Source organism: Typopeltis vanoorti, chromosome 2, assembly GCF_054136105.1.
Source record: "Typopeltis vanoorti isolate ZY-2024b chromosome 2, IOZ_Tvanoo_1.0, whole genome shotgun sequence".
In the NCBI taxonomy this organism is placed as follows: domain Eukaryota; kingdom Metazoa; phylum Arthropoda; class Arachnida; order Uropygi; family Thelyphonidae; genus Typopeltis; species Typopeltis vanoorti.
The window spans coordinates 175,272,737-175,297,208 of record NC_143550.1 but is presented as its reverse complement, the minus strand read 5'-3'; the positions used below and the strand labels follow the sequence as shown (position 1 = coordinate 175,297,208).

General features: G+C 35.9%; 1 protein-coding gene across 1 annotated transcript in view; it reads left to right on the top strand.

Moving 5' to 3' along the window:
• The window catches only part of LOC150109683 (caspase-6-like), a 272,422-nt gene extending 249,199 nt beyond the window's left edge, over positions 1–23,223 (top strand). The window contains exon 8 of the mRNA XM_090413966.1: positions 20,543–23,223. Coding sequence (XP_090270092.1) covers positions 20,543–20,759 — 217 coding nt within the window. The 3' untranslated portion in view covers positions 20,760–23,223. The remainder of the gene's footprint in view (positions 1–20,542) is intronic.
• The last annotated feature ends 1,249 nt before the right edge of the window (positions 23,224–24,472 follow it).

Sequence of the window (24,472 nt, the reverse complement as noted above, 5' to 3'; positions counted from 1 at the left end):
TCCTGTCAGACCCTTTCCATTATCATGAATGTATAAATTGGATATCAGTGGTTCTAGGACTGCTTTCTGAGGTACACCACTAGTCACTTAAATCTGGCAAATTCACACCCACCATAAACCACTTTCTGATACCTGTCCATCAGCCATCCACTTGTCAAGTTAAGAGTTTATATTTCAATCCCATATTCATCAGTTTATGCAAAAACATTTCATGTGCTATGCTATCAAATGCCTTAGCAAAGTTCAATAGTATATCTATTCTCTTTATCCAGTTCACCAGTAACATTGTTTGTAAAATATCAGCAAACTGCTAAAACATGAACTCCCTTTAATGAACCAATGCTGTTCTTGCTTGTCTGTCATCCCATTTCTGTGTATGAGTTCTCACCAACTTCTCTGAAATCTTCACTACCACTCCAGAACTATCATGCATTCTTTCTATTCCTGTGCTATCTTTCCTGAGCTGAGACTCAAGTTATTCAAACATGCCAAGAGCCTAGCAAATTTAGCTGAATGTTATTTGAGCATATCCTACGTGCTGATATCCCATCTGTCCACATTTCCAATGAATTTGGTGAGAACTCATACACAGTTGAGGAGCTGTCACATTGACAGCTCCTCAACTTCATTCTCATGCACCTCTATGTCTTCATCCAGTGTAATAGTAGCACTGTGCACTATGTTGCATATACGAGGGTGGTCTGAAAAGTTCTCAGCTTAACCATGAAAAAACGAATTTTTTATAATTTCAAAATTATTTTTATTTTTCAACATAATCTCCCTTAAGACTAATACATTTATTCCAGTGATACTCCAGGGGCATTATCCCTGTCCCTGTAATGATTCTCAGTAAGATCTGCAAAATATCTCTCTACAGCTGCAATCACCTCTTGATTTGAAGAAAAACGCTAACCAGCTAGGAAGAGTTTTATTTTGGGGAAGAGATAGAAGTCAGAGGGAGCCAAAATTTGGGGAATATGGTGGATGTTCCAACAATTCATAGTGCAGATCCCTTAATTTTCCTATTGCCAAAACACTTTTGTGAGCAGGTGCATTGTCCTGATGAAAGATGATTTTTTTCTTTTGCAAACTGGGTCTTTTCTCACAAAAAATTTTTTTCATCTAGTCTGGTTAAAAGATCAAAATAATATTCCCCGGTTATTGTTTTACCCTTCTCAAGATAATTAATAAATGAAATGCCTTTAGTATCCCAAAACACCGATGCCATGAGCTTTCCTGCTGAAGGAACCTACTTTGTCTTCTTTGGCACTGAACAACTGGCTTCTGTCCACTTTTGACTGCTGTTTGGATTCTGGTGTGTAATGGTGAATCCAAGTCTCATCCACAGTAATAAATCAACGCATAATTTTTTTTCTATTTAGTACAACTGTCATAAGCATCCATGTGAAATTGCAAGTCATTCTATCAAGTAATTTGTTTTATACAGCTGTCTGAAGCAAAAGTGTTGTCTGTATCCCTTAAAATGGATAAAATTGAGTATCGTGTGGTTATAAAATTCTTTGTAAAAGAAGAATTAATGCCAAAAGAAATTCATTCAAAGTTCGTAAAAGTTTATGGGCACTCTTCTCCTTCATTTTCGACAATTAAGAAATGGTCTGCTAAGTTTAAACTTGGCCATACCAGCCTTGAAGATGATCCATGGGAAGGACGTCCGAAAAGTGTAACACCAGAAATCATTGACCAAGTGCACCATATGGTATTGGATGACCAGCGAGTCAAAGTGCGTGAAATTGCCAAGACTATAGGCATTTCAAAAGAATGTGCAGGATATATTTTGCATGAAGAATTGCAAATGAAAAAGCTTTGCACAAGATGGGTGCCATGCTTGCTCACAGCAGATCAAAAATGCACTCGCATGAAAATCTCTGAACAGTGCTTGGAGCATTTTAACAAAAATAAAACTGATTTTGTGTGTTGATTTATTACTATGGATGCAACTTGGATTCACCATTACACACCAGAATCCAAACAGCTGTCAAAGCAGTGGACAGAAGCCAGTTGTTCAGCACCAAAGAAGACAAAGTCAGTTCCATCACTAGGAATGGTCATGGCATCGGTGTTTTCGGATGCTAAAGGCATTTCATTTATTAATTATCTTGAAAAGGGTAAAACAATAACCAGGGAATATTATTCCATAATCAGATTAGTCAGATTAATTCTGTTAATCAGACTAGACGAAAAAATTCATGAGAAAAGACCCGGTTCGCAGAAAGAAAAAATCATCTTTCATCAGGATTTTTTCTTTGCCAAAACACCTTCTCAGAAAGGTGTTTTGGCAAAGGGAAAATTAAGGGATCTGCACTATGAATTGTTGGAGCATTCACCCTATTCCCCAGATTTGGTTCCCTCTGACTTTTATCTCTTCCCAAAACTAAAACTCTTCCACACTTGTCAGTGTTTTTCTTCAAATCATGAGGTGATTTCAGCTGTAGAGGGGTATTTTACAGATCTTACTGAGAACCACTACAGGGATAATGAAAACCACTATAGGAACCACTAATGGCACTGAAGTAATAAATCACTGTAATAAATGTATTAGTCTTAAGGGAGATTATGAAAAATAAAAATAATTTCAAAATTATTAAATTCGTTTTTTCATTGTTAGGCCGATAACTTTTCAAACCACCTTCATACATGCCTGAATGGGATGTGTGTGCGCTTTGCATTATGGGATACTAAGGCAATTGAGGTGAAGTCATTACAAGTGGTCCAGTCATGAAGGTACTTCATGCACAAACTATTATTATTATTACGGGCAACTTCAAGGACTCCTTAGACTCATTGAGGGAGGCCCTAAACATCATGTCAAGAACAACTATTCCACATCCACACAGTATCTATCATACTTGGCCTTGAACTCATTGACAGTCATGGCACCCACAACAGACTCTGGCAGCTTATTCCACTCATTCACCACTCTCCAAGTAAAAAACCTAGTTCTAACACCCTTGCTAACCACACTCTTGCCAAGTTTCTATGGATGGCCCCTAGTCCTGCCACCACCAGTCCTGTTCTGAAAAATATTCTCTGAATTGATCTTATAGAAACCCTTCAGTAATTTAAATGTCTCAATCATATCACCTCTTTTCCACCTATCAACCAATTTCTGCAACCCACAAATCTTCAACCTCTTCTCATAAGGTTCATTCCATAGACCTGCTATCATCTTGGTCACTCACCTCTGGATCCTCTCCACCTCCTCCCCATCAAGAAGAAACTCTGGTGCCCAGATCTGGACACAGTAATCAAGATGGGGTGTTATCAAGGCTCGATACAGAGGAACAATAACTTGCTTATCTCTGCTCATCAAAGTATTCTTCAGTAACTAAGTGATTTGATGGGCTGATTTAGCCACTTTTGCAATGTGCCCCGTAAACTTCAACCCCCTATCCACCAACACTCCCAAATCCCTGGCCTCGTCAATCTCCTGGAGTACAGTTCCACCAATGTGGTATACTGCTGCTAATCTTTTCACCCCAAAATTCATAACCTTACACTCTGCCATATTAAATTGACATCCATTCTCCTTAGCCCAACTATCTTTGTTTATACTTGGATAAAGGATTAAACCAAGAATATAATTTCTGGGCATCTATAATTTATAATCTAACCAAGTGAGGAAACTCAACAACTATATAGCACATTGGTTTTCGTTTTCTTCCTTCTAAGCTTATGTGGAGGTGTGTTCAAATCATGTCTGTGAGTCCTATCTTGCCATAATGTACTGAACATATTTATTTTCTTCTCAGAGGTGGATATTAATAGATCTTCCTGTCTGTCCATATCAGGCCAGGTTAAAATCACAAGGTTCTTTATACTCCAAGAAGTGATAAAGGATAGTTTGTCCTTCAGTGTGGTGAGCAGATCAGGTTTGCCAATTTCAAGTGTGAAGTTATATTTCTGTTGTACTTTTCAGATGCTCACTAATTTTGGTATTCAGAATTCTTACAAAATTTTGTCAAGCCATCTCAATTTTGGTTTCAGTTCAGTTTTCTGCCCTGCAAAAGGGTAGAAAGGGTTTCAAATGTATATATAACTTTCAAACCAGCGAATAGAATTTATTCAAATTTAGTATTAGTTTGAACATGATGTGAAGGTTATTTCTGTTATTCTTCAGCTATCTATTCAAATTCTTCAGAAACATGGGGTGCTTTGTTCTTGTGTGTTTAAGGAGCTGTACCCATTGGCCAGGAAAGTGTAGCAAAGGTAGTTGAGTTCTCTGCCTGTATTATAGCATTTAGGTATTCATAAGACACTGATGCATAAGATTCTCTTGAATTCTGCCTGGTAATGTTGATTCCTGGAATGGTTCATCACACTTCATCCCACAAGTGAACATTCAGGTTTAGATCAGGGTTTTGAGGTGTCCTTGTTATATCCAAACTAAACCATAATAGACTTTGTTGTGTGTGTGTGGGGGGGGGGGGGGGGAGGAACTGGTTTGATCATTGTAGAATTCATTAATTGCAGCATTATTGAGAACTCAGACAAATCTCTGTTCATTAGTATTAATAAAAAATTTATTTGTTCCATATTACTAAAAATTCCATCACGGTTTCACTACCTGTGTTTATATTTGAACAGTGCAATCCTACTCAGCATTTGCCAAATACAGGGAGACTTATTGCTCTATAAAAGTTGCTGAATATGAATTCTTGTTATATTCAAACTGTCCATTTTTGTTCAATCCTGAACATGCACATTATGAGGATATAATCAGACATCATGCTAATTGGAACATTGCCCAGTTCTGTTGTTTTCATCATGAAACTTGGATATATACAGTATACAATCAGCTACTGGAACAACCTAGCAAAACAGAAGATTAACATTGTTAATGATAAAGAATTAAAACTAGCAGCAGAATTAGAAAAATAACTCACCAGCATAGTTAAACTGAGAATATCAAAATAGATGAGAAGTAAAATATAAGATGATGTACTCAGGAATTAAGGTAAGAAGGGAGTAATAATATTATTGGCTGACATTCAAGAAGTCTTCACTGAATGTGAAGAATTCATGAATGTCAGCAGATTTTAAGTAGTACAATGTGGACAAATTTCAGAATGGAAAACTGGAAAATGATACTTATTTGTTTGACAAGTGAAGCTGGTGTTTAAAAATGAAAAAAATGGATGTTGGAGCTTAAAATCACAGAGTAGAAAATAAATAACACAGAAAAATGTTTTAAGAAAATTTTGAGAAAAAATCTTATAAAGATACTACTAATGTAGCATATATACTGGCTTTCTGTCCAGATATGTACTAATCATTAGCACTGTGTCCCACCATAAAGATGTACATAAATTCACCTAGAACTGAACACACAAAAAAGTAAGAAATATTATTCGCTGTGTTATTGTTGATAATATCTTCACTTTAGAGTATATAGAGGATTTGATTTGGGAAATGGTTATCATTTAGTTTCAAGCAGGATAAAAATTGTCATTAAAAATAAAAATATGTAAGAGATTTAAAAAAAATGTCAAGCAGCTTTCAGAGGAGAACTGTATACTTAAATATAATTATAGGAAAAATGAGTTTCAGAAGATGAATCAAATCTTGGAGACATGTTGGCAAAACTGAAGAAAACATTAATCGATTCAGTCATGGAAGTATGTGGTAAAGTCAGTTAAAACAGGATAGAAAACTCAGAACTCTAGGGTTAAAAAGGCAGTTCTAGTAAAGAAGAAATTATAACAACAAAATCTTAGCAATTTGGTTAGATTCAAAAATAGAATGTAAGAAAGCTATGTGTAAAAGTAGCTAAAGAAAAGTCATGGAAAGACTTTCTAAGAATCTAGAAAATAAATATCATGAGGGTGGCAAAATGTTTAAACTTTTTCAAAATGTTGAAAAAGCTTTGCATTGAATGCAAGAGTACTATAAAAGAAATCAAATTAAAAAATGTGACAAAAATTTGAAGATATTCTGCATTTCTGGAGTAATCACTTTGAAAGATTGGAGATTAAATGGAGTGAACAGGAGTAGAAAATATTCAAGAGAAACTGCATATCAGTAGTTGAGGTAGAAATTTAAAAAATAAAAAAAAAACCCACCAGAACCTGAAATGGAGAAAAGATAGCAAAGATAGATGATATTATTTATATGGCTACTCCATGGAATCAAAAGACTCATCGTGGAGAGACCCACTCATCCATTAACACAATACCTATCATACATCTCCTTAAACCTATTCAAGTTGGGATGCTCACAACCACTCTGGCAATCCATTCTACTCATTCACTATTCCAAGAAAAGAGCCTAGTCTGCACACCCTTATTAACCACACTCTTAGACCGTTTGAAAAATTGAAAATTTTCTTCTGTGTCGATCTTATATTATTATTTTAGTAACATAAGTTTTTATCATATCCCCTCTCCTCTGCCTGTCAGCTAAACTCCAACCCACACATCCTCAATCTATCCTCATAGGGAATATTCCACAGAGCTGCCACCAGCTTGGTCATGTCGCTGAATCCTCTCCACCACCTCCCAGTCTCCAAGAAATGCAGGTGATTAAATCTGTGTGCAGTAGTCAACATGTAGCTAAATCATAGCCTTATAAAGTGGGATAATAACCTCTCTATCTTTACTTGTCAATGTGCTCCTCAGCATCCAATATATAATAATCTTCTGAGCTATTTTGCCAACTCTTGCAATATGTCCTCTGAATTTCAAATCTCTATCCACCATTAATCACAGATCCTTAGCCTCATCAATATAATACGAAGTGTGTAATCATTTCATTCCAAAGTGTATTACCATACATTTTACAACATTGAATTGAAAAGCATTGTCCGTTGCCCACACTGCCAATTTATTTAAATCATCTTATAAGATATTTACATCACCTGTAACAACTATTGCCCTCCCTAGTTTTGCATCATACGCAAACAACTGAATGTCCCTCTTCAAATCTTCAGCCTCATATATTTGCTCCAACATGTAATAATTTTTCATGTGGTATTCTGTCAAATGCCTTTGCAAAGTCCAGCAGTATCATGATGTAGCCATTTCCTTTATCCAATTCTGCCATCACCTTATTATAAAATGGGAATTAATTACTGAGGCAGGACCTACCTTTTTCAATGCCATTTTGCCCTCTATAAAATATCATTCCTATCCACCTATTCCTGAATTTTACTTTTAACTAACTTTTCCAATACTTCAACTACTGCTCCAGAGATATTAATTGGCCTGTAATTTGCTACTTCTATCTAGGAGCCACCTTTATGTAAGGAACCATCTTACCCTCTTTCCATTCCCTTGGAACCTTGCCAGAGTTGAGACTTAGATTAAACACTATAATAAATTTAGTTTAATCCTTTATCCAAGTGTGAGCAAACAAAGTTTGCACCTGAAAATATCTTCAGGACTGAGGTAAGGTTGTACAACACCAGTCAACTCGTAGCAAAGGTGGAGCAAGCTACCGTCACTCCTATCCCAGTATCTCCCATAATGTAAAACACATCTCCTTGCAGATATGTATAATGTTATGCATTAAGGGAAGGGCCACTACCCAGACTAGTTTCGATCTTTATTGAGGTCTCTTCAGTGGGAGCTAGGCCCAGAGGTGGAGATACCAGGCAGAAGCAATAGCGAGGTCATCTTTACCTTTCCCACTGAAGAGACCTCAATAAAGGTCAAAACTAGTCTGGGTAGTGGCCCTTCCCTTAATGCATAACATTATACATATCTGCAAGGAGATGTGTTTTGCATTATGGGAGATACGGAGATAGGAGTGATGGTAGCTTGCTCCACCTTTGCTACGAGTTGCCCAGTGTTGTACTACTTTACCCCAGTTCTGAAGATATTTCAGGTGCAAACTTTGTTTGCTCACACTTGGTTAAAGGATTAAACTAAATTTATTATAATCTAACCAAGTGAAAAATAAACTTTCAACATCTTTCTCTAAATCCAGAGTAATTTAATAAAAAGGTGGCACACCGTTTGGCAACTCCTATAGGTAAAGATGACCTCGCTATTGCTTCTGCCTGGTATCTCCATCTGTGGGCCTGGCTCCCACTGAAGAGACCTCAATAAAGATTGAAACTAGTCTGGGTAGTGGCCCTTCCCTTAATGCATAACATTATACATATCTGCAAAGAGATGTGTTTTGCATTATGGGAGATACTGGGATAGGAGTGATGGTTACTTGCTCCACCTTTGCTACGAGGTGCCCAGTGTTGTACTTCCTTACCCCAGTCCTGAAGATATTTTCAGGTGCAAACTTTGTTTGTTCACACTTGGATAAAGGATTAAACCAAATTTATTATAGTCTAACCAAGTGAAAAATAAACTTTCAACAAGATTAAACACTGTCAGTTCACTTGCATATTTTTGCAACACGCAAGCAGACATACCGTCCAGGCCTAATGCTATATTCACATTGATATTTTTCAGTATACTGAGTACCTCCAGTTCATCTACCTCAGTGCTCACATTAGTCTGTGTCACCTCAGTAACTGCAAAGTCACCACCTGGATGATATACCCTTGTAAAGGGATCACTTAGTAACTGAACTATTTTTTCTGCTTCTGTCAGTTTCCTACCATCAACACTGAGTAAAGTTATCTTTCCATAATCATTCTCTCTCTCTTACTTGCTACGTAGCAAAAAAACTCTTTGGGTGCTTTGCTGCGAATTATAAACTGTTTATAACTTTTTTGTTGTTGTTGTTTATAATGGCATATAAAATTCAAAGTAAGAATGCTATTGCTTCCAGTGAAAAGAAGATGTGTAAACTTATTACATTATGTACTAGGATTAAAATTATTAAATTTAGTGATGGCATATAACAGTGAGATAGGTCCCAGGCTAAACTTATCTCACACTAATGTTGTTATGGTTGTTAACAGACAAAGTTCTTAGTGAAAAGTGCTTCACTAGTAAATACCACTGTCAAAATGGGAAAACTTTTAATTGTTATATTGATGACCAAACTGGTTGACATGTTCCCTTATGCCAGACTATTCAGAATGACTTTTTCATTTGTGAAAATTGTTCGAAATTTTTGTCTGTGTATCTGTAAATAAATGCTTTATTTATACATCATATAGAAAAAACATTATCAAATCATTACATATCTACAAGTTTAAAAAAAAAGCAATGATTTTCCATATAACACAGTTTATTATACGTCTGTTATCTCAAACCTAATGTGTGTGTCATATGACCCAGGTATGCCTATATTGGTCACCCACATTTTTGGTAAAGTGAACCGACCAAATTTGTTTGCAGTTAGCAAACAAATTGGAATGCTGTGATGGATTCTAGAGAGGTTATGGTCCATTCTGCACCTCTTAACCCTGTTCTATGTGGATTATTTCCAACATATCTCAGCTGCCATGCCTAAATGAAGAACATGGCAGCTGAGATATGTTGGAAACATTCTTAAGACACCTTAGCTGCCAACACCCATGAATCCATTTCATCATTGAAAAGGAAAATTCAAGCCAGAACCATTTGCTCTGACCACACTAGTCTCTCCATAGAACTCACTCACATCTAGGAATCTTGAACATTTCATTAGCCAAAGGATTTCTCCTTCGCAAAATCAACAGAATTCTGTCCTTCTCTTAGCTGGCCTGGTCGGCCGAGTGGTTATCATATCCTCTCTCCAGCTAAGAGGCTGCAGGTTTGAATCCCACCAAGGGCATAGATGTTTGTGATTGTCCTCTTACCAATTACCATATGTACCGCTGTGACCTGTGTCCTGGCACGGTATGATCTTTGATGTCTTTGCATCATAAAAATCAAACTAAAAAAAAAAAATCCTTCTCCTATCCCTTACCCCTCCATAAAATCCTGAACATAAAAAAATCCATTTCTCTGATTCTCTACATTCAGGCCACCTGAGACAAAAAAATTGTGTTATAAAAAAAAGTATGGCACACAGACTGTCTTCAAGCCATACCAAAAATTAGTTACCCACTCACCAAAATATCTTCTCCAACATCTTGACCATCCTACAAGTATTAGTTTGCAGGAGCAAGGGATGCTGCAGAACTTTGGACAAATGGAAGAATATCTGATATCTATCTGAACAAACACAGGAACTATGTTACGTGCACTACAGTTGATCTGGAGTAAAAGATATGGATGATTACAGGCATCCATAAAAACAGTCATCAAAAAACAGTTAATCAAAAGACAATTCATCGAAAAAGCAATTTGCCGAATAAACAATTCGCCAAACGACAATTTAACGAATGGCAATTCGTCGAAAAGGCAATTTATTGAATGACCAATTCATCAAACGATAATTCGTCGAAAAAACAATTCATCGAAAATTTTTCGATGAATTCTTTCATAATTCATCGAAAAGTCATTTTTCTTGCAAAGTATTGTTTAAAAATCTTCAGTAACAATGCAGAACATTACTCATGATACATACAACATATTTAAGTGGTCATTGAAACATAATTATTTTCTTGCATTTTAGAGCATTTAATGTAATTGTACATGCTGCTTCATTGTACAGTTAGCAATTTATCTGTAGAGAAGACGGGAGTACCACATGCACTTATCTCCCGAATAACCTCGAAAACATGTAATTGCAGTTAATAAGGGGAGGAATAGGCTAAGAAATTCGTTCTACCAAATTTTGTCACAATAAGTCTAGTTAATTGAAATTAAAAATTTCATTAAATTTCATCCAGCCAGAGCAAAATTGCTAATATCATTTAGGAGCTTCTTTACGGAAATGTCATGATACAAGTGATCCATTACAAACTAAAACTGAACCGTGCATTTAGCTTCTTGTTCTGAAAACTTCTGCGAATTCTGCTAAGTCTGCTGGTTATTGTATACATAATTTCGACGCTATTCTTTGTAGCCCCGAATATAGCTGAACTGAAAACTGGAAGGGTTCGACATTTTTTTGTAAAAGTTTCAAATACGGAATCCAAATAAAATTTTTTCATTAATAAATGTAATAAATAAATAAATTTACTGAACGTAAGCTAGTAGGCCTAATACTGAGATGATTAGGCTTTTCCTCCTGGAAATAGGCAAATCGGACAAGAAAAACAATAAGAATCGATATTGTTCTGTAATTTTTCCTTAGTAAAGTAGCATTGCTATACCAACAATCATTATATTGAGGAGGATGAGGGAAAATAGTATTAATCATTAATATTACAACTACTACTACTAATAATAATAATAAATTGATTCTTTGATGTAAATATTTTTCACAATATAATAATAAAATGTACAGGAATTCAGAGTAAAAATATTGGAAAACTTTAAACAAATTCATTCCTGAAGATTTTTCAATCACGTTTCACTTATTTACTCCTGTTTCTGTTATTCCTCAATGACAGGAGTGCCATATGCATTTATCTCCCGAATGTGTTCGGTGGATACCTGCTAGAGTTGCAGAGTACAAGAGATTTGTAGGAGCAATCATATCAACTGCGAAAAAATATATCCCTAGAGGTTACAGAAAAGATTATGTCCCTGGATTGAATGAAGAGAGTGAACATCTCTACAGAGAGTTCCTGAAAAGTGAAGATCCTGAAATAGCAGATGAATTACTACATAGTCTGAACTCATCTCGAAAAACAAAATGGATTGATACGGTTGAAAACCTTGACTTCAAACGATCAAAAACGTGTGGACAGACTTGTGTGTTCGTCGAACATGTTGTTTATTATTTTAACGGTATAATAGAACACAGAAACTAAGTAAATAATTAATTTATTAACTTGATGCTGATATTTCGCTGGTATTATAACCAGCATCTTCAGAGCACAAAAACACTGTTTGTCACAATACGCGAGACTAAAACAACATGGTGTACTTAACCAAAATTGTAGCAGCAACACAAAGACTAGAGTCCTGATTTTGGCGCCCTCTATCTGGAAAAAAAAAAAAAAAAAACACGCTATCATATATTACTAGAGTCCTAGAAAAGTGCTAGTTTTTTCTTAATATGACTGTCTCCCAGATCTTCGGCAAGTTAATACAGCCATATTTGTTGAGATTTGGAGTGTGTTTTAGGGCTTCTGTCGCCTCTAAGAACAATCTCTCTGATTTATATGGGTTTCTGTGTAGTACTTTTGTGTTTTTCCAGTTGATCCTGTGTGCAGGGGTATCCAGAGCATGGTCTGCTAGGCCCGACTTCCCATAATGATATTTCCGGACGTATCGTTTATGTTCGCTGATGCGGATATTCACAGTTGTTCCTGTTTGACCAAGCCTATTACGGTCAAACAGGATAGAGGGTCATTCAGATAGAGGGCGCCAAAATCAGGACTCTGGTCTTTGTGTTGCTGCTACAATTTTGGTTAAGTACACCATGTTGTTTTAGTCTCGCGTATTGTGACAAACAGTCTTTTTGTGCTCTGAAGATGCTGGTTATAATACTAGCGAAATATCAGCATCAAGTTAATAAATTAATTATGTACTTAGTTTCTGTGTTCTATTATACCGTTAAAATAATAAACAACATGTTCAAACGATCAAGTAGAAAAGCTTGGAATCTTCTCCAACAACTATCCACAACTAATCTACCTAAAAGAAAAAGCACAATCATCTCCCCTGAGAAAATAGCTAATCAAATCGTTAATTGTCAAGAGCACCCAGGGACCGTGAACATACCAAGAAAGTTAAGAAAGAACTTAGAGCTTTAAAAATAAATGCCCCTGCTTTCTCACAATATGCTTCAGTTTTCACTATAGATGAAGTAAAAGCTGTCATAAAAGATATCAAAGCAGGTAAGGCCCCAGGCTTCGACGGTGTCCATCCTGAATTTCTGATTAATAGCGGGCCAAATACTATAAAATGGCTCTGTGAATTCTTTTCTGATATATTATTGACTGGCCAACTACCTAACCAGTTTAAGAAGTCAAAAATATTTGCTATTCTTAAACCTGGAAAAGTACCCCAGGTGACAAAAAGTTAGACCTATTGCTTTATTGAGCAATAGGTCTAACTTTTAATTAAATAGGTCTGTTGCACCTATAAAATGTTAGAGCGCCTTCTGTACAACAGATTGTCCACACTAATTATGCAGCATGTCCTGATTGAGCAAGCTGGTTCTAGAGAAAAACGTGCTTGCTGTGATCAAGTGCTCACTTTAACATCATACATAGAAACTGGATTTCAGAAGCAAGAAAAAACATCAGCTGTCTTCTTGGACATAACAGCAGCCTATGATACAGTATGGCGTGAAGGTCTTATATACAAATTTCTTAGCATTGTCCCATGTAAACGGACTGCACACTTAATTTCCTCCATGCTCACTGAACGTCTCTTTCAAGTTATATTAGGAAATAAAATGTCCCGACAACGAAAACTTAATAATGGTCTTCCACAAGGGTCAGTATTGGCACCCTTACTTTATAACCTATACACATGACTTGCCTGCTACCATCTCATGCAAGTTCTGTTATGCTGATGACGCTGTAATTGCCATTCGACACAAAAACATGAGTCAGGCAGAAGACGTACTTACAAAAGATCTGAAACTATAGGTGAATATTATTAAAAAAATGGAGGCTCCAGCTCAATCCAGACAAAACAGAAGTATCAAGCTTTCACCTTAATAATCACATGGCAGATGTCACTTTACATATCTTCTTTGAAGGATGTTTACTACGACACAATAAGTTTCCAAAGTACTTGGGCATTACCCTGAACCGCACACTCTCTTACAAGCAACACCTAACAAACGTTTCTGCTAAGTTAAGAACCCGTAACAACATAATAAAAAAACTAATAGGCACGACATGGGGAGCAACAGCCGATAATCTGCGGATTACTGCTCTTGGTCTAGTTTTCTCTGTTGCCGAATATTGCTCACCAGTGTGGCTAAATAGCACACATGTTAAACTTATTGATAGCCAACTAAATAATACAATGAGACCGATTTCTGGCACAATTAAATCAACGCCCACACACTGGCTTCCAGCTCTTAGTAACATTGTTCCACCGAATCTGCGCAGGACTAAGGCTCTCTTACAGGAGTATAAGAAAATCTTGGAGAACACAGCCCTACCAATACATTTAGATCTTCCAGACTTAAGTGTACGACGATTGAGAGTAAGACATCCACCACTACAATTAGCCCAACTACTACTACATTATAACTTTGACTTGAAGCAAAAGTGGCAAGAACAGTGGAAGAGCCATACAGATGACATCACAAAATTTTCTCTCAAGGAATTACAAGAAAGTTTTGATGCTTGCTCACACCTCCCACGAAAATCCTGGACTCAGCTTAATAGAATACGAACTGGTCATGGTGTATGTGCGGACATGCTTTTCAAATGGGGTAAACGACCATCCCTGCATTGTGATTGTGGAGCTCAGAGACAAACTGTGAACCATATTGTGATTCAGTGTTATCTCAGAGCATATTCAGGAGACAAATTGGACTTTTTAATTGCTACACCCGAAGCTATGAACTATCTGACCAATTGGGATGTAACCTTTTAATTTTATTGGTTTTTAAAATGACTTTTGACTTTTAATTTTATATGTTATTAAAGTGTATTGTACTACATGTTTTGATATTCATGCCATATGAATAAATAAATAAATCTCCCGAATATCCACGAAAGCAAGTAATTGCAGTTAATAAGGGGAGGAATAGGCTAAGAATACCGAAGAGTATATGTGTGGGTATATTTCTGGGTTTTGAGGAAGTGATCGGTGCAGAAAAATAAATAAAAGGTTAAAATATTCTCTAGGAAAGGAAAATAATAAAATAAGGAATGATGAATAAAAAGAGTCTTAAAAAAACAAACTTGTAAACCTTTTAGAAGCATACTCATCTGGTTTATATTTAGATGAGCAGCGGTTGGAAGTCTTATTCGACTTTTGAAGGATGCCAGTGGCCGGCAGATCACAGTTAGAAAACACAGTTCTAAAGGAATTTGGAATTGGGTTGAGTTGTTTTGAATTAAGGAAGAAGCAACCGGCCTTAAATCCCTGCGTGTTTTTCCAATTCGGTTCGCTTGTTTTTTGGCTAGAAAAAACCAACTTTCAGAGAGGAAAAACCTTCCATCCTCATATGAGACAGGCTAACTCACCTTCAGGTTAAATGCCCTGATAAAGGCGCTTGACATCCTTGATAAACGTAGGATGCTGAAGTCCTTTTCAGCAGTTTCGTTAAATGAGCTGTAGAATTTTTCTCTTCTCGGTTTCTGCAGTTTTGTAGAAAATAAGTTTAGGATGGAGAACTTTTTTTATACATTCACGCCACGTTTTTTTGTAGTCTTCCATTTTCCAGAGATGAGATGTTTCTTAAAGTTGATTTTTCTGATTTGGAATTTTCGAGTTGGTTCGAAAAAATGGCTCAACAATGAGATCATGCATGATCGTATTGTTGAGCCATTTTTTCCATGAGGGGACGATTACGAGAGTGGCATACCTAAATATGCTAGAGAAATTTGTGTTTCCCCAGATTGAGAATGTGTAGGGCTTAATTTTCCAACATGATGGAGCAACTCCACATTATGGCGACTGCGCGTATCCCACTGCTTGTGGCTACCGCGCAGTCCCGATTTGATTCCGATGGATTTCTTCTTTTGTGTATATTTATATTTGTGTATAAATAATTAAGTAAGAGTTTTTTTAAGTGGAAGGGGCAGAAAAATATGCTACTGCACGTGGCGACAAAATTTCTAGGGCTGGCCCTGGGGCCAGTCCTGGTGAATATGGTGTTTGAGGTAGATATTGAAATCCCAAGTCGTATATTGTCTGTTGGATTTCATAAGCAGGCGCATTGTTCTGCAAAAGCAACATGCCTCTGCTTAGTTTCTCGAACTGATATTCCTTCAGTACCTCCTTCAATTCCTTCAGAGCTGCTGTAACAGTTTCACCTTTCTTGAGGTAAGGTAAGGATTACACCATTCCATATCCTAAAAGACAATGGCAAGAACTTTCCCTGCTGACTGTTTGGTTCGAAACTTCTTTGGCCATGGAGAACTTTTGTATCTCCACTCCATTGACTGTTTGTTCTCTGGGTAGTGACGAAGCCATGTTTCATCAACAGTTAGAATATGAGCTAAAAAATTTCACGAGGATGAAATCCCTTTATGAAATGTTCTTTTAACATCTCAACTATACCCGCCTCAGTGGATATCGTTCACACAACCAGTCTGCCCCGCCAAAAAATCGCTTTCCGAACGAAGTAGGATAAATAGTAGTTATAAATAGTAGGATAATAAAAAGATATATACCTCCCAAAATAATCTAAAACAAATAAAAAAGGAAAAAAAAATTGCACACACATCTTCGCCCCCACATGCCTTATAATTCATTTTTCGATGAATTGTTGTTTTTCGATCAATTGCGTTTCGATGAATTGTCTTTTCGATTAACTGCTCATCGGTGAATTGCTTTTTCGGGAAATTGTCTTTCAATGATTGCTTTTTCGATTAATTGTTGTTTGATAAACTGTTTTTCGATGAACTCTCTGGATACCGATTGGATATATATCACTGTATCCAGTGGAACAAAACCTACCTTTTATACAGAAGCAAACATATATGAAAGAGACTATTTCTAGAATCTACCACAGCATTACAACAATTCAACAAACAATTCACATGCCTCACCTGCATATTGAACTGCTTTAAAATAAAATCCAGGAGACCATTTCTTGAGACCTTCAGCAATATTCTGTCATACACCCACAGAGGTGTATCTACAGTTATAACTGTAGGATCCATTCTTTCATATTCAGTCTGTTTGCTTTCTTGCTAGTATACCCACGTGCATGTGCTTGATTGTATTTTATCATGCTCATGAAGATGCCTTGGTGACCAGATGAAATGCTGGCTTAATTTATTAACTAAATAAATATAGTTAGTAATTATCTCTAGATGTGTGTTTTCACTGCTAAACATTGGCATGAGTGATGATCAATGTCTATGCCCTCATACAAGATTCTTTTGTATCAGTGTTATAAGACTCAATTAGTAACATATAAGTTTTTATCTTGTGCTGTTTTCCACCCATGAACTAAACTTTGCAACCCACATGCACACACCTTTTGTGTATCCTCATAGGGATACACCTGTCACCATCTTCATCACCCATTTCTAGAGCCTCCCACTAACTTTTTATTCTTTTTTTCAAGATGCTGTCATATTATAGCCTTATAACAAGGGATAATAACCTCCTTATCTCTACTTTTTCAATGTATTCTTGAACATTCAAGTAATGTTTTGAGCTATTTTGACAACTTTTGCAAACTCTATGGCCACCATCACCCTCCAAACCCATAACCTCATCAATTTTATGCAATCTGGCACCATCAATGTGTACATAGTATGTAATTTTTCATTCCAGAGTTCATAACCTTAAATTTTGCCACATTAAACTTGCAATCATTATTGCAAGTTTAAAATCCTTCCTTTGTCTACACTGCTAATGTATTGAAATCATCATGTATGATCTCATCACCTTTATTAATTATCGCCCTCCCTAGTTTTACATGATCAGCAAACAACTGAATACTCTCTCTCAAATAATTCCCTTTATCATTATTTACAAATTAAATAATAGTGGCTTCTATTGCACCATATATAACTCTCTATCTATTTTCCAGCACTATCCATGCTGTTCAACTTCACATTCCCCCATCTATGCTTCATATCCATTTCTATTTCTTTAAGTTATGTGATGATTTTCAGTGTAGTATTCTGTAAAATGCCTCTGAATTCCAGCAGTATCATGGTTTAGCCATTTCCTTCTGTCACTCTGTTACAAAATATGAGTAAATTGCTAAGCAAACATATATGTGAAGGATAAGACAGGACTTAAACTTCACAAAGCCATGCTGCCCACCATAGAGTAGCATATTCATATCCATCCATTCCTGAATTCTATGTTTAATCAACTATTCCAATACATTAACTGCTACTCTTGGAAGAACTTTGCCAGAGTTAAAACATAGATTAAAGTGCTCTTCATCAAAAGCACTCCCAGTTCTTTTGCACATTCTTGTAACTCCAATCCTTCTGCTGAATTTGTGTTTGTTTCCGAATCTGCTGCGCATCTCTGGTTCATCTGCCTCAATTCTTACATTTATCTGTTATATCCAGAGGGGATTATAACCAGAGTAGAAGGTGAGGAGGAAGAACCAGAGGCCATCCCTGGAAGTTATGTAAGAGTGTGAGTGTGTTGATCAGTGAATAACTCAACAATGTCTTCTGCAGCAGTTACCATTCTACCACTTTCGTTGATTAACATCATCTTACCATGATCATTCTTCCATGCCACACATCTAAAAAAAACTCTATTGGGTTTTTCTTCTCCTGTTTTGCCACTTTCTGCTCATACTGCACTTTTGTTTTCCTTACTAACTGAGTCACTCTCCTGGCTTGTTCTTTATACTCTTCATGTGACTGATTATTACCATTATTCATCTTGTACTGCCTCCAAATCCTACCTTTCTATACCTTCTTCTTCTTCCAGATTTAATGCTGAAGCTCCACATTCATCCACTTTACACCTACCTTATCAAGCCTTTTGGCCTTCGAAATACATTCACATTGATGCTGTTATATATTTCTTAGTTGGTTCCCATGCAGCATTTATTTCCTTACCGTTCAACTCCTCATTCCATGCTATAGCTGCAAGCTGTCTCCTAAGCTTGTCATAATCAGCCTTATAAGCCTTGTAATTCCACATATATCCTTTCCTTACCAAAGTCTGCATATGCCTAGCCACAACGCAGGTGATCACTTCATGATCTCTCTCATCAACTGAAGGAAAGTGTAAAATCCCCACTTACAATTATTTCCTCTGATGAAATGATCAGATCTAGACCTTTCGATCCTCGCATGCCCTCCTTTACATGCTGCCTGAGATAGTTATCTCTCAAGAACTCGAGGAATCCATTTTCCTTATTCCCAAATGCTATCTCTTCATTCCAATCTATACCTCCATAATTAAAATCTCCCATAATAATTACCCTTCCTTTGTTCACTAATAAAAGTTGTTTATACATTTCTTCGTCACCACCCTCCACATTTCCTGGCTTATAGCAACATTCATCTAAATATGTCTTCCTGTCAACTTCCACATTACACGACACTGCCTCATAACCAGTGCCACTATTTCCCTCTTTCATCTCTACTTTATGTGGACTTAATTCCCCTGCTATCATTAGGGGTATTAGCAGCACTCCCTCCCCCCTTCTTGCCCTTTCTATCCTCACAAAAAATATTATATCCTTCCTTTTCTATTCCCGTTATGATATCATCTTCATCCAACCATGTTTCACTTATACCAATGATTTGGGGGCGAATAAACTTAATCACTGAAACCATTTCATCCCCCATTTTTCTGATACTTCTGGCATTTGTAAACAAACACAGCAGTTCATATTTTAGGTCTATAACCTGTCCTACCTAAGCAACTGGTTGGTTGCTGAATTATAGAATGCTGTGAAGTCTATAATGAATTAAAATAAAATTAAAGGAAAATATGGATAGTAATTTTGATGGAGAGAAAATATAGGGAATGATGATATAGTCTAAATGGAAAAAGGCAAAACAAGTCTTAATGATACAGCAGAACATGTTTTAGGATATGCTAAAAGAAAGAAAAAAAGAATGGTTATCAGTTGAAACTTGGAGACTAGTGGATGAAAGGGAAAAAAAAAAGAAGCTGAAATTATGTGCAAGAAATACTCTCCAAAAGGAAAATGAATTCCTCTATTTGGCCTGAATCCAGTTTGTTCTTCTCCCAGTTTTTTCTCTTCCACAATTTTTCTTAGCCTCTTTTCAAATATGCTTGCATAAATCTTACATGGAACACTGAATGAAGCAATTCCTCTGTAATTCTCACATTCAGCTTTATCCTCTTTTTTTATAGATGGGAACTATGAGAATTCTACTCCATTCATCTAGAATTCAACCTTCTGACCAGGCCTCTGAATTATGTAGTGTAGCCACTTCATAACTTTTATGCCTTCATATTTGAGCATTTCTCATCAAATTTATCTAACTTTAGTTGTCTTTTCACATTTTTAGATTTTGATGTTTTTTTTTTTTCTACCTCTAGTATTGATGTGTACTCCTGTTTGCATTTGTGTAGTGACAGAGTAGAAAATTTTCTACATTGTCACTGCTCATTTCATTTAAGTCTTTCAAAGTCATTATTCCAGACTGAGAGATATTATTTCTGAAATGTTACCTCTGACAAGAAATTAGGAAAATGTAGAAATTAGTGTTTATAGGTATTAGTTTAATACCTATAAATAGGTAAATGTTTAAGATTGGAAAATTTGATTAGATTAATATAGGATGGATTATTCATAAAGTAGGAGATATGAGTAGAATGAAAGGCCAATCCTGGAAGTTGTATAAAAGTGCAGCAAAGTAGTGATGAGTAGATTTTTGACATGGAGAGTGATAAGTGAATAGAACATTGCTAGAAGTTGTGAATAAATATAAGATACTTGTTACTGTTTGTTTTGAAAATTTGTTAGTAGTAGTAAAATGTATTTGAATTTAAATAAATGTATATGTATAATTTTTTTTTTTTTTTTTTAGGCATGCTGCATACCGATCAGTGACAACTGGCACATTGTTTATAAATGCTTTAGTTACAGCTTTAGAACAGTATGGAGAAACAAAAGATATTATGGCATTAATAACTGAAACTAATAGAATTGTTGCAAATAATCCATATCATAAACAGATGCCTCAGTTCCATTCAACATTACGTAAAGTTGTTCAGCTAAAGAAAAAAGATTGCATAAGAAATTAATAATTTGATCCCTTAATGATACTAGCAGTAATTTACATTTTTCGATCTCATCAATGAAAATTTATCATTTTTCCAGCTGGAAGATGTTATTCTGCCATTTAAGACTGTTTTTGTTTTCTTCCAAATCTTTTTTAAAAATGTAATTCAAATGTAAGTGTATACATTTCACTGTTAATGCGTTGACGTTTGTGTATTTTAAAACATTCTCTCTCTCTGACTTCATTGTTGTGCATCCGCTTGCACTCAAACTCTTGTGTATACGCCAATATTGCATAGCAGCACAATGACAGTCTGATAGGTTGTAACTCAGGGTGATTTCTTTAGATTCTACTATCTTACAAGTTCATTGTAATAACGGAAAATATTATTAGGCTTGTCCCATGGTAATGGATGGGTATGGTTCTCTTCATTAGAATTCGTAGAAAACAGTACTTTGGCCTTTCTATTTGCTAAAAAAAACTGCGTTATCTAATAACGTTCTCTAGGTAATGGTACATGAAACATCCTAAAGAGGCAAGCGAATCTCAAGCTTGCCGAGTTCAGAATGAGAACAAACTGAAACTAATTAGAAAATTCGAATCTCTTAAACAAAAACAAGAGAACTCATGAACTTCTAAATTACACCTCCACCCGGATAAAGTTATCAACAAATCAAGTCATAATCTTTCAACTGCCGGGAAAAATGTTCTCACCAAAGGTCTCAATTTCGTTTTTTTTGTAAATTTCGTTACAATGCCATAACTCCTACTGACAACATCTCTGCATCAAAATGGTAGACTATTAAGAAACTACAAAATTACAAAGACATCATTATTCTTCCGGCAGATAAACTTCGTTCTCTCCATCTGTTGATCCCTTGATTATATGGATTTCCTAAAATCCATAAAGAGAACATTCCTCTATGACCAATTATAAAAGGAATTGAATCTCCTACCTATAACTTTTTCAATTTTTTTTGCTAAATCTCTAAAATGTTTTTCTGATAAGTCATCTTTTATTAAAAACTCTGTGGATTTTGTCTCTAGCCTTAAAGATATTAGTATTAAAGAAGAAGAAATCATGGCCAGTTTTTACATAGTCTCCTTATTTACCAATCTTCCTATGGAAAAGGTGTCTTACTTCTGAAAAACAAATTATCTAAGAAGATCATGGCCTTATTAACTCACTGTGTTCATTCAGGATATTTCAAGTATGGAGATACAAACAAAATTCTGGATTAACTATGGGAAACCCATTGTCACCAGTACTTACTAACATCTACCTCGAAGATTTTGAAGAGAAAGCTATCTCCTCCTTCCCTTTAAAACCTAGAATTTGGAAAAGATACATAGATGACATTTTTTTTTTAATTTGGGACCATGGCCATGAATCTCTTCAGAACTTCCTAGCCCACCTGAATAATCAACATACAAACAAAATTTACAGCTGAGTTAGAAGTTAATGGTTCTCTTCCTTTTTTGGTTGTTAAACTGTCCCATTCAGCGGAGAAATTGAAAATTTCAGTTTACAGAAAACCTGCCCACACAAACAGATATCTCCACACTCAATCCCACCATTATCCTCCACAAAAGTTTGGAATCATTTCTACACTTGGACATCGAGCTCACTCCCTTCTTTATGAAGAAGAACTTAACAAAGAACTCAATTTCCTCCAGACTACCTTTCATCTGGATGCTATTCCCAGAGAACTATTAACAAATTCCTGTTTAATCCACTCCCTTTCCATAATGAGGATACCACAAATGTTAAAGGTAACGTTTCTCTACCCCACATCAGCTCTGTCTCTCCCAAATTGGCCAAGGTTTTTAGGAAATACAACATACAGACTTTATTCACACCTCTACCAAAACTCCACTCCTTACTGAGCTGACCTAAACCTAGACATAACAACCTAAAATATTCCTGCATCTACCAGATTTGGTGCAACTGCGATAAACCATACTTTGGCCAGACAGAGAAATCTATTGAGTTACGCATCAAAGAACATCAGAGAGGCATAAGTTATGGGAGAACGTGAGCCAGTGCTCTGTCTAGCCATGTTCTGTTTTCCTCAAATTCTAATGAAGAGAACTGCACCCATCTAGTACTATGGGACAAGTCTAATAATATTTTCCATTGTTACGATGAACTTGAAAGAAAGATAGTAGACTCTAAAGAAATCATCCTTAATCCTATACATCTCAACAGCAACCTGAGTTACAACCTATCAGACTGTCATTGTGCTGCTATCCAATATTGGCGTACACGAGAGTTTGAGCACACCCATACGCACAACAATGAAGTCAGAGAGAGAATGTTTTTAAATACACAAACGTCAACGCATTAACGTTGAAATGTATATGCTAACTTTTTGGGCTGTTTAGAGTTAATCCTTTTTGTTATTTTTTTAGTATTGTTTTCCTTCACCTGAAGTCTGTTAAAGATGAAACTAGTTGTGCCATTAAAATCTGCTTTTTATTTTTCATCTCAGTTTCCCAATCATTTAATCCTAAAAACACACACACACACATATATATATATGTCTGCATCATATCTTGAAATTCTGTGTAAACTTATTTGTATATTGGCTGTTAGCTGAACTTTATCTGGTGAGGATAAGCTGACTGCTAAAAAAGAAAAAAAAAAAAAATATTTCTACACTCTTAAAATTACCAGTAACATCTTACAAAGAGCATTATATATTTCAACAAATGTACAGGGCCAGGACAACTACAAAGGGCTGTTTCTTTGCCTTACATAAAGAAACGTTACAGATAGAATAGTGGAGGTACTAAAGCATTTCAACTTAAAAATTGTCTTCACGCCACTATTAAAAGTCTGCATGATGTTATGAATACCCAGTTATTCAATTATGATTACCCTCCTCTGCAAAATCTTCTGTGCGTATAGCATCTGTTGTGTTGGACAGACAGTATGATACAGAGAGATCCATGTCAAAGAGGTTGAGGAGCAGCCAGCACATAATTCAGGATTAGCATTCAAAGAAAAGCATCAACACCTTTTTCAACTCACAGAAATGCCATATACTGAATTCATCATTTATGTTTACAAATTTCAAGCTGTTGCCAAACTGAAGTAACAAAACCCATATATGCTATATTTGATATTTTAAGTTCATTTGATGTGTGATAGTTGCTGTTTAAAAATTCTCCCTGTTAATGCAAACTTTTTTAATAATTTTTCTAAGCAAAAAAAAATTTTATTCTACCATCTGCAGTTCTTGAAAAATCCTCTGACTTAAATAAATATAGATGCATGTCACTCCCAATGATTAGAGACTCTAATTTTAAGAGATCCTTCTCAGCAGCCAAAACTACTGACTATTACCTAAGTACAAGCATTAAGCTTCTTTTAAGGATTTAAACCTTTTAAGCATTTCAAGCTCTGTCTTTTTTTGTTTTTGCATACATTCTATAGGTTAGCTTGTGATCATACATACTGGATTTGGTATTTTGCTAATAAAATTATAGATAATTAACATGGTGACAATGTTTTCACACTTTTCCAATGTTGTTATTATTACATGACACCTCTAGGGAGTCCAAAGACCATTGAGGGAGGGCACCTACTCTACGACTCTCCATCTCCACCAACTACAGTGAACCACATCTATAGCAATGCCATTTACTACCCACCATCACCACTAGTCTTTTCACAGACAATCACAAACATCCATGCCCATGCCTGGATTTGATCCTGCAGCCTTTTGGCTG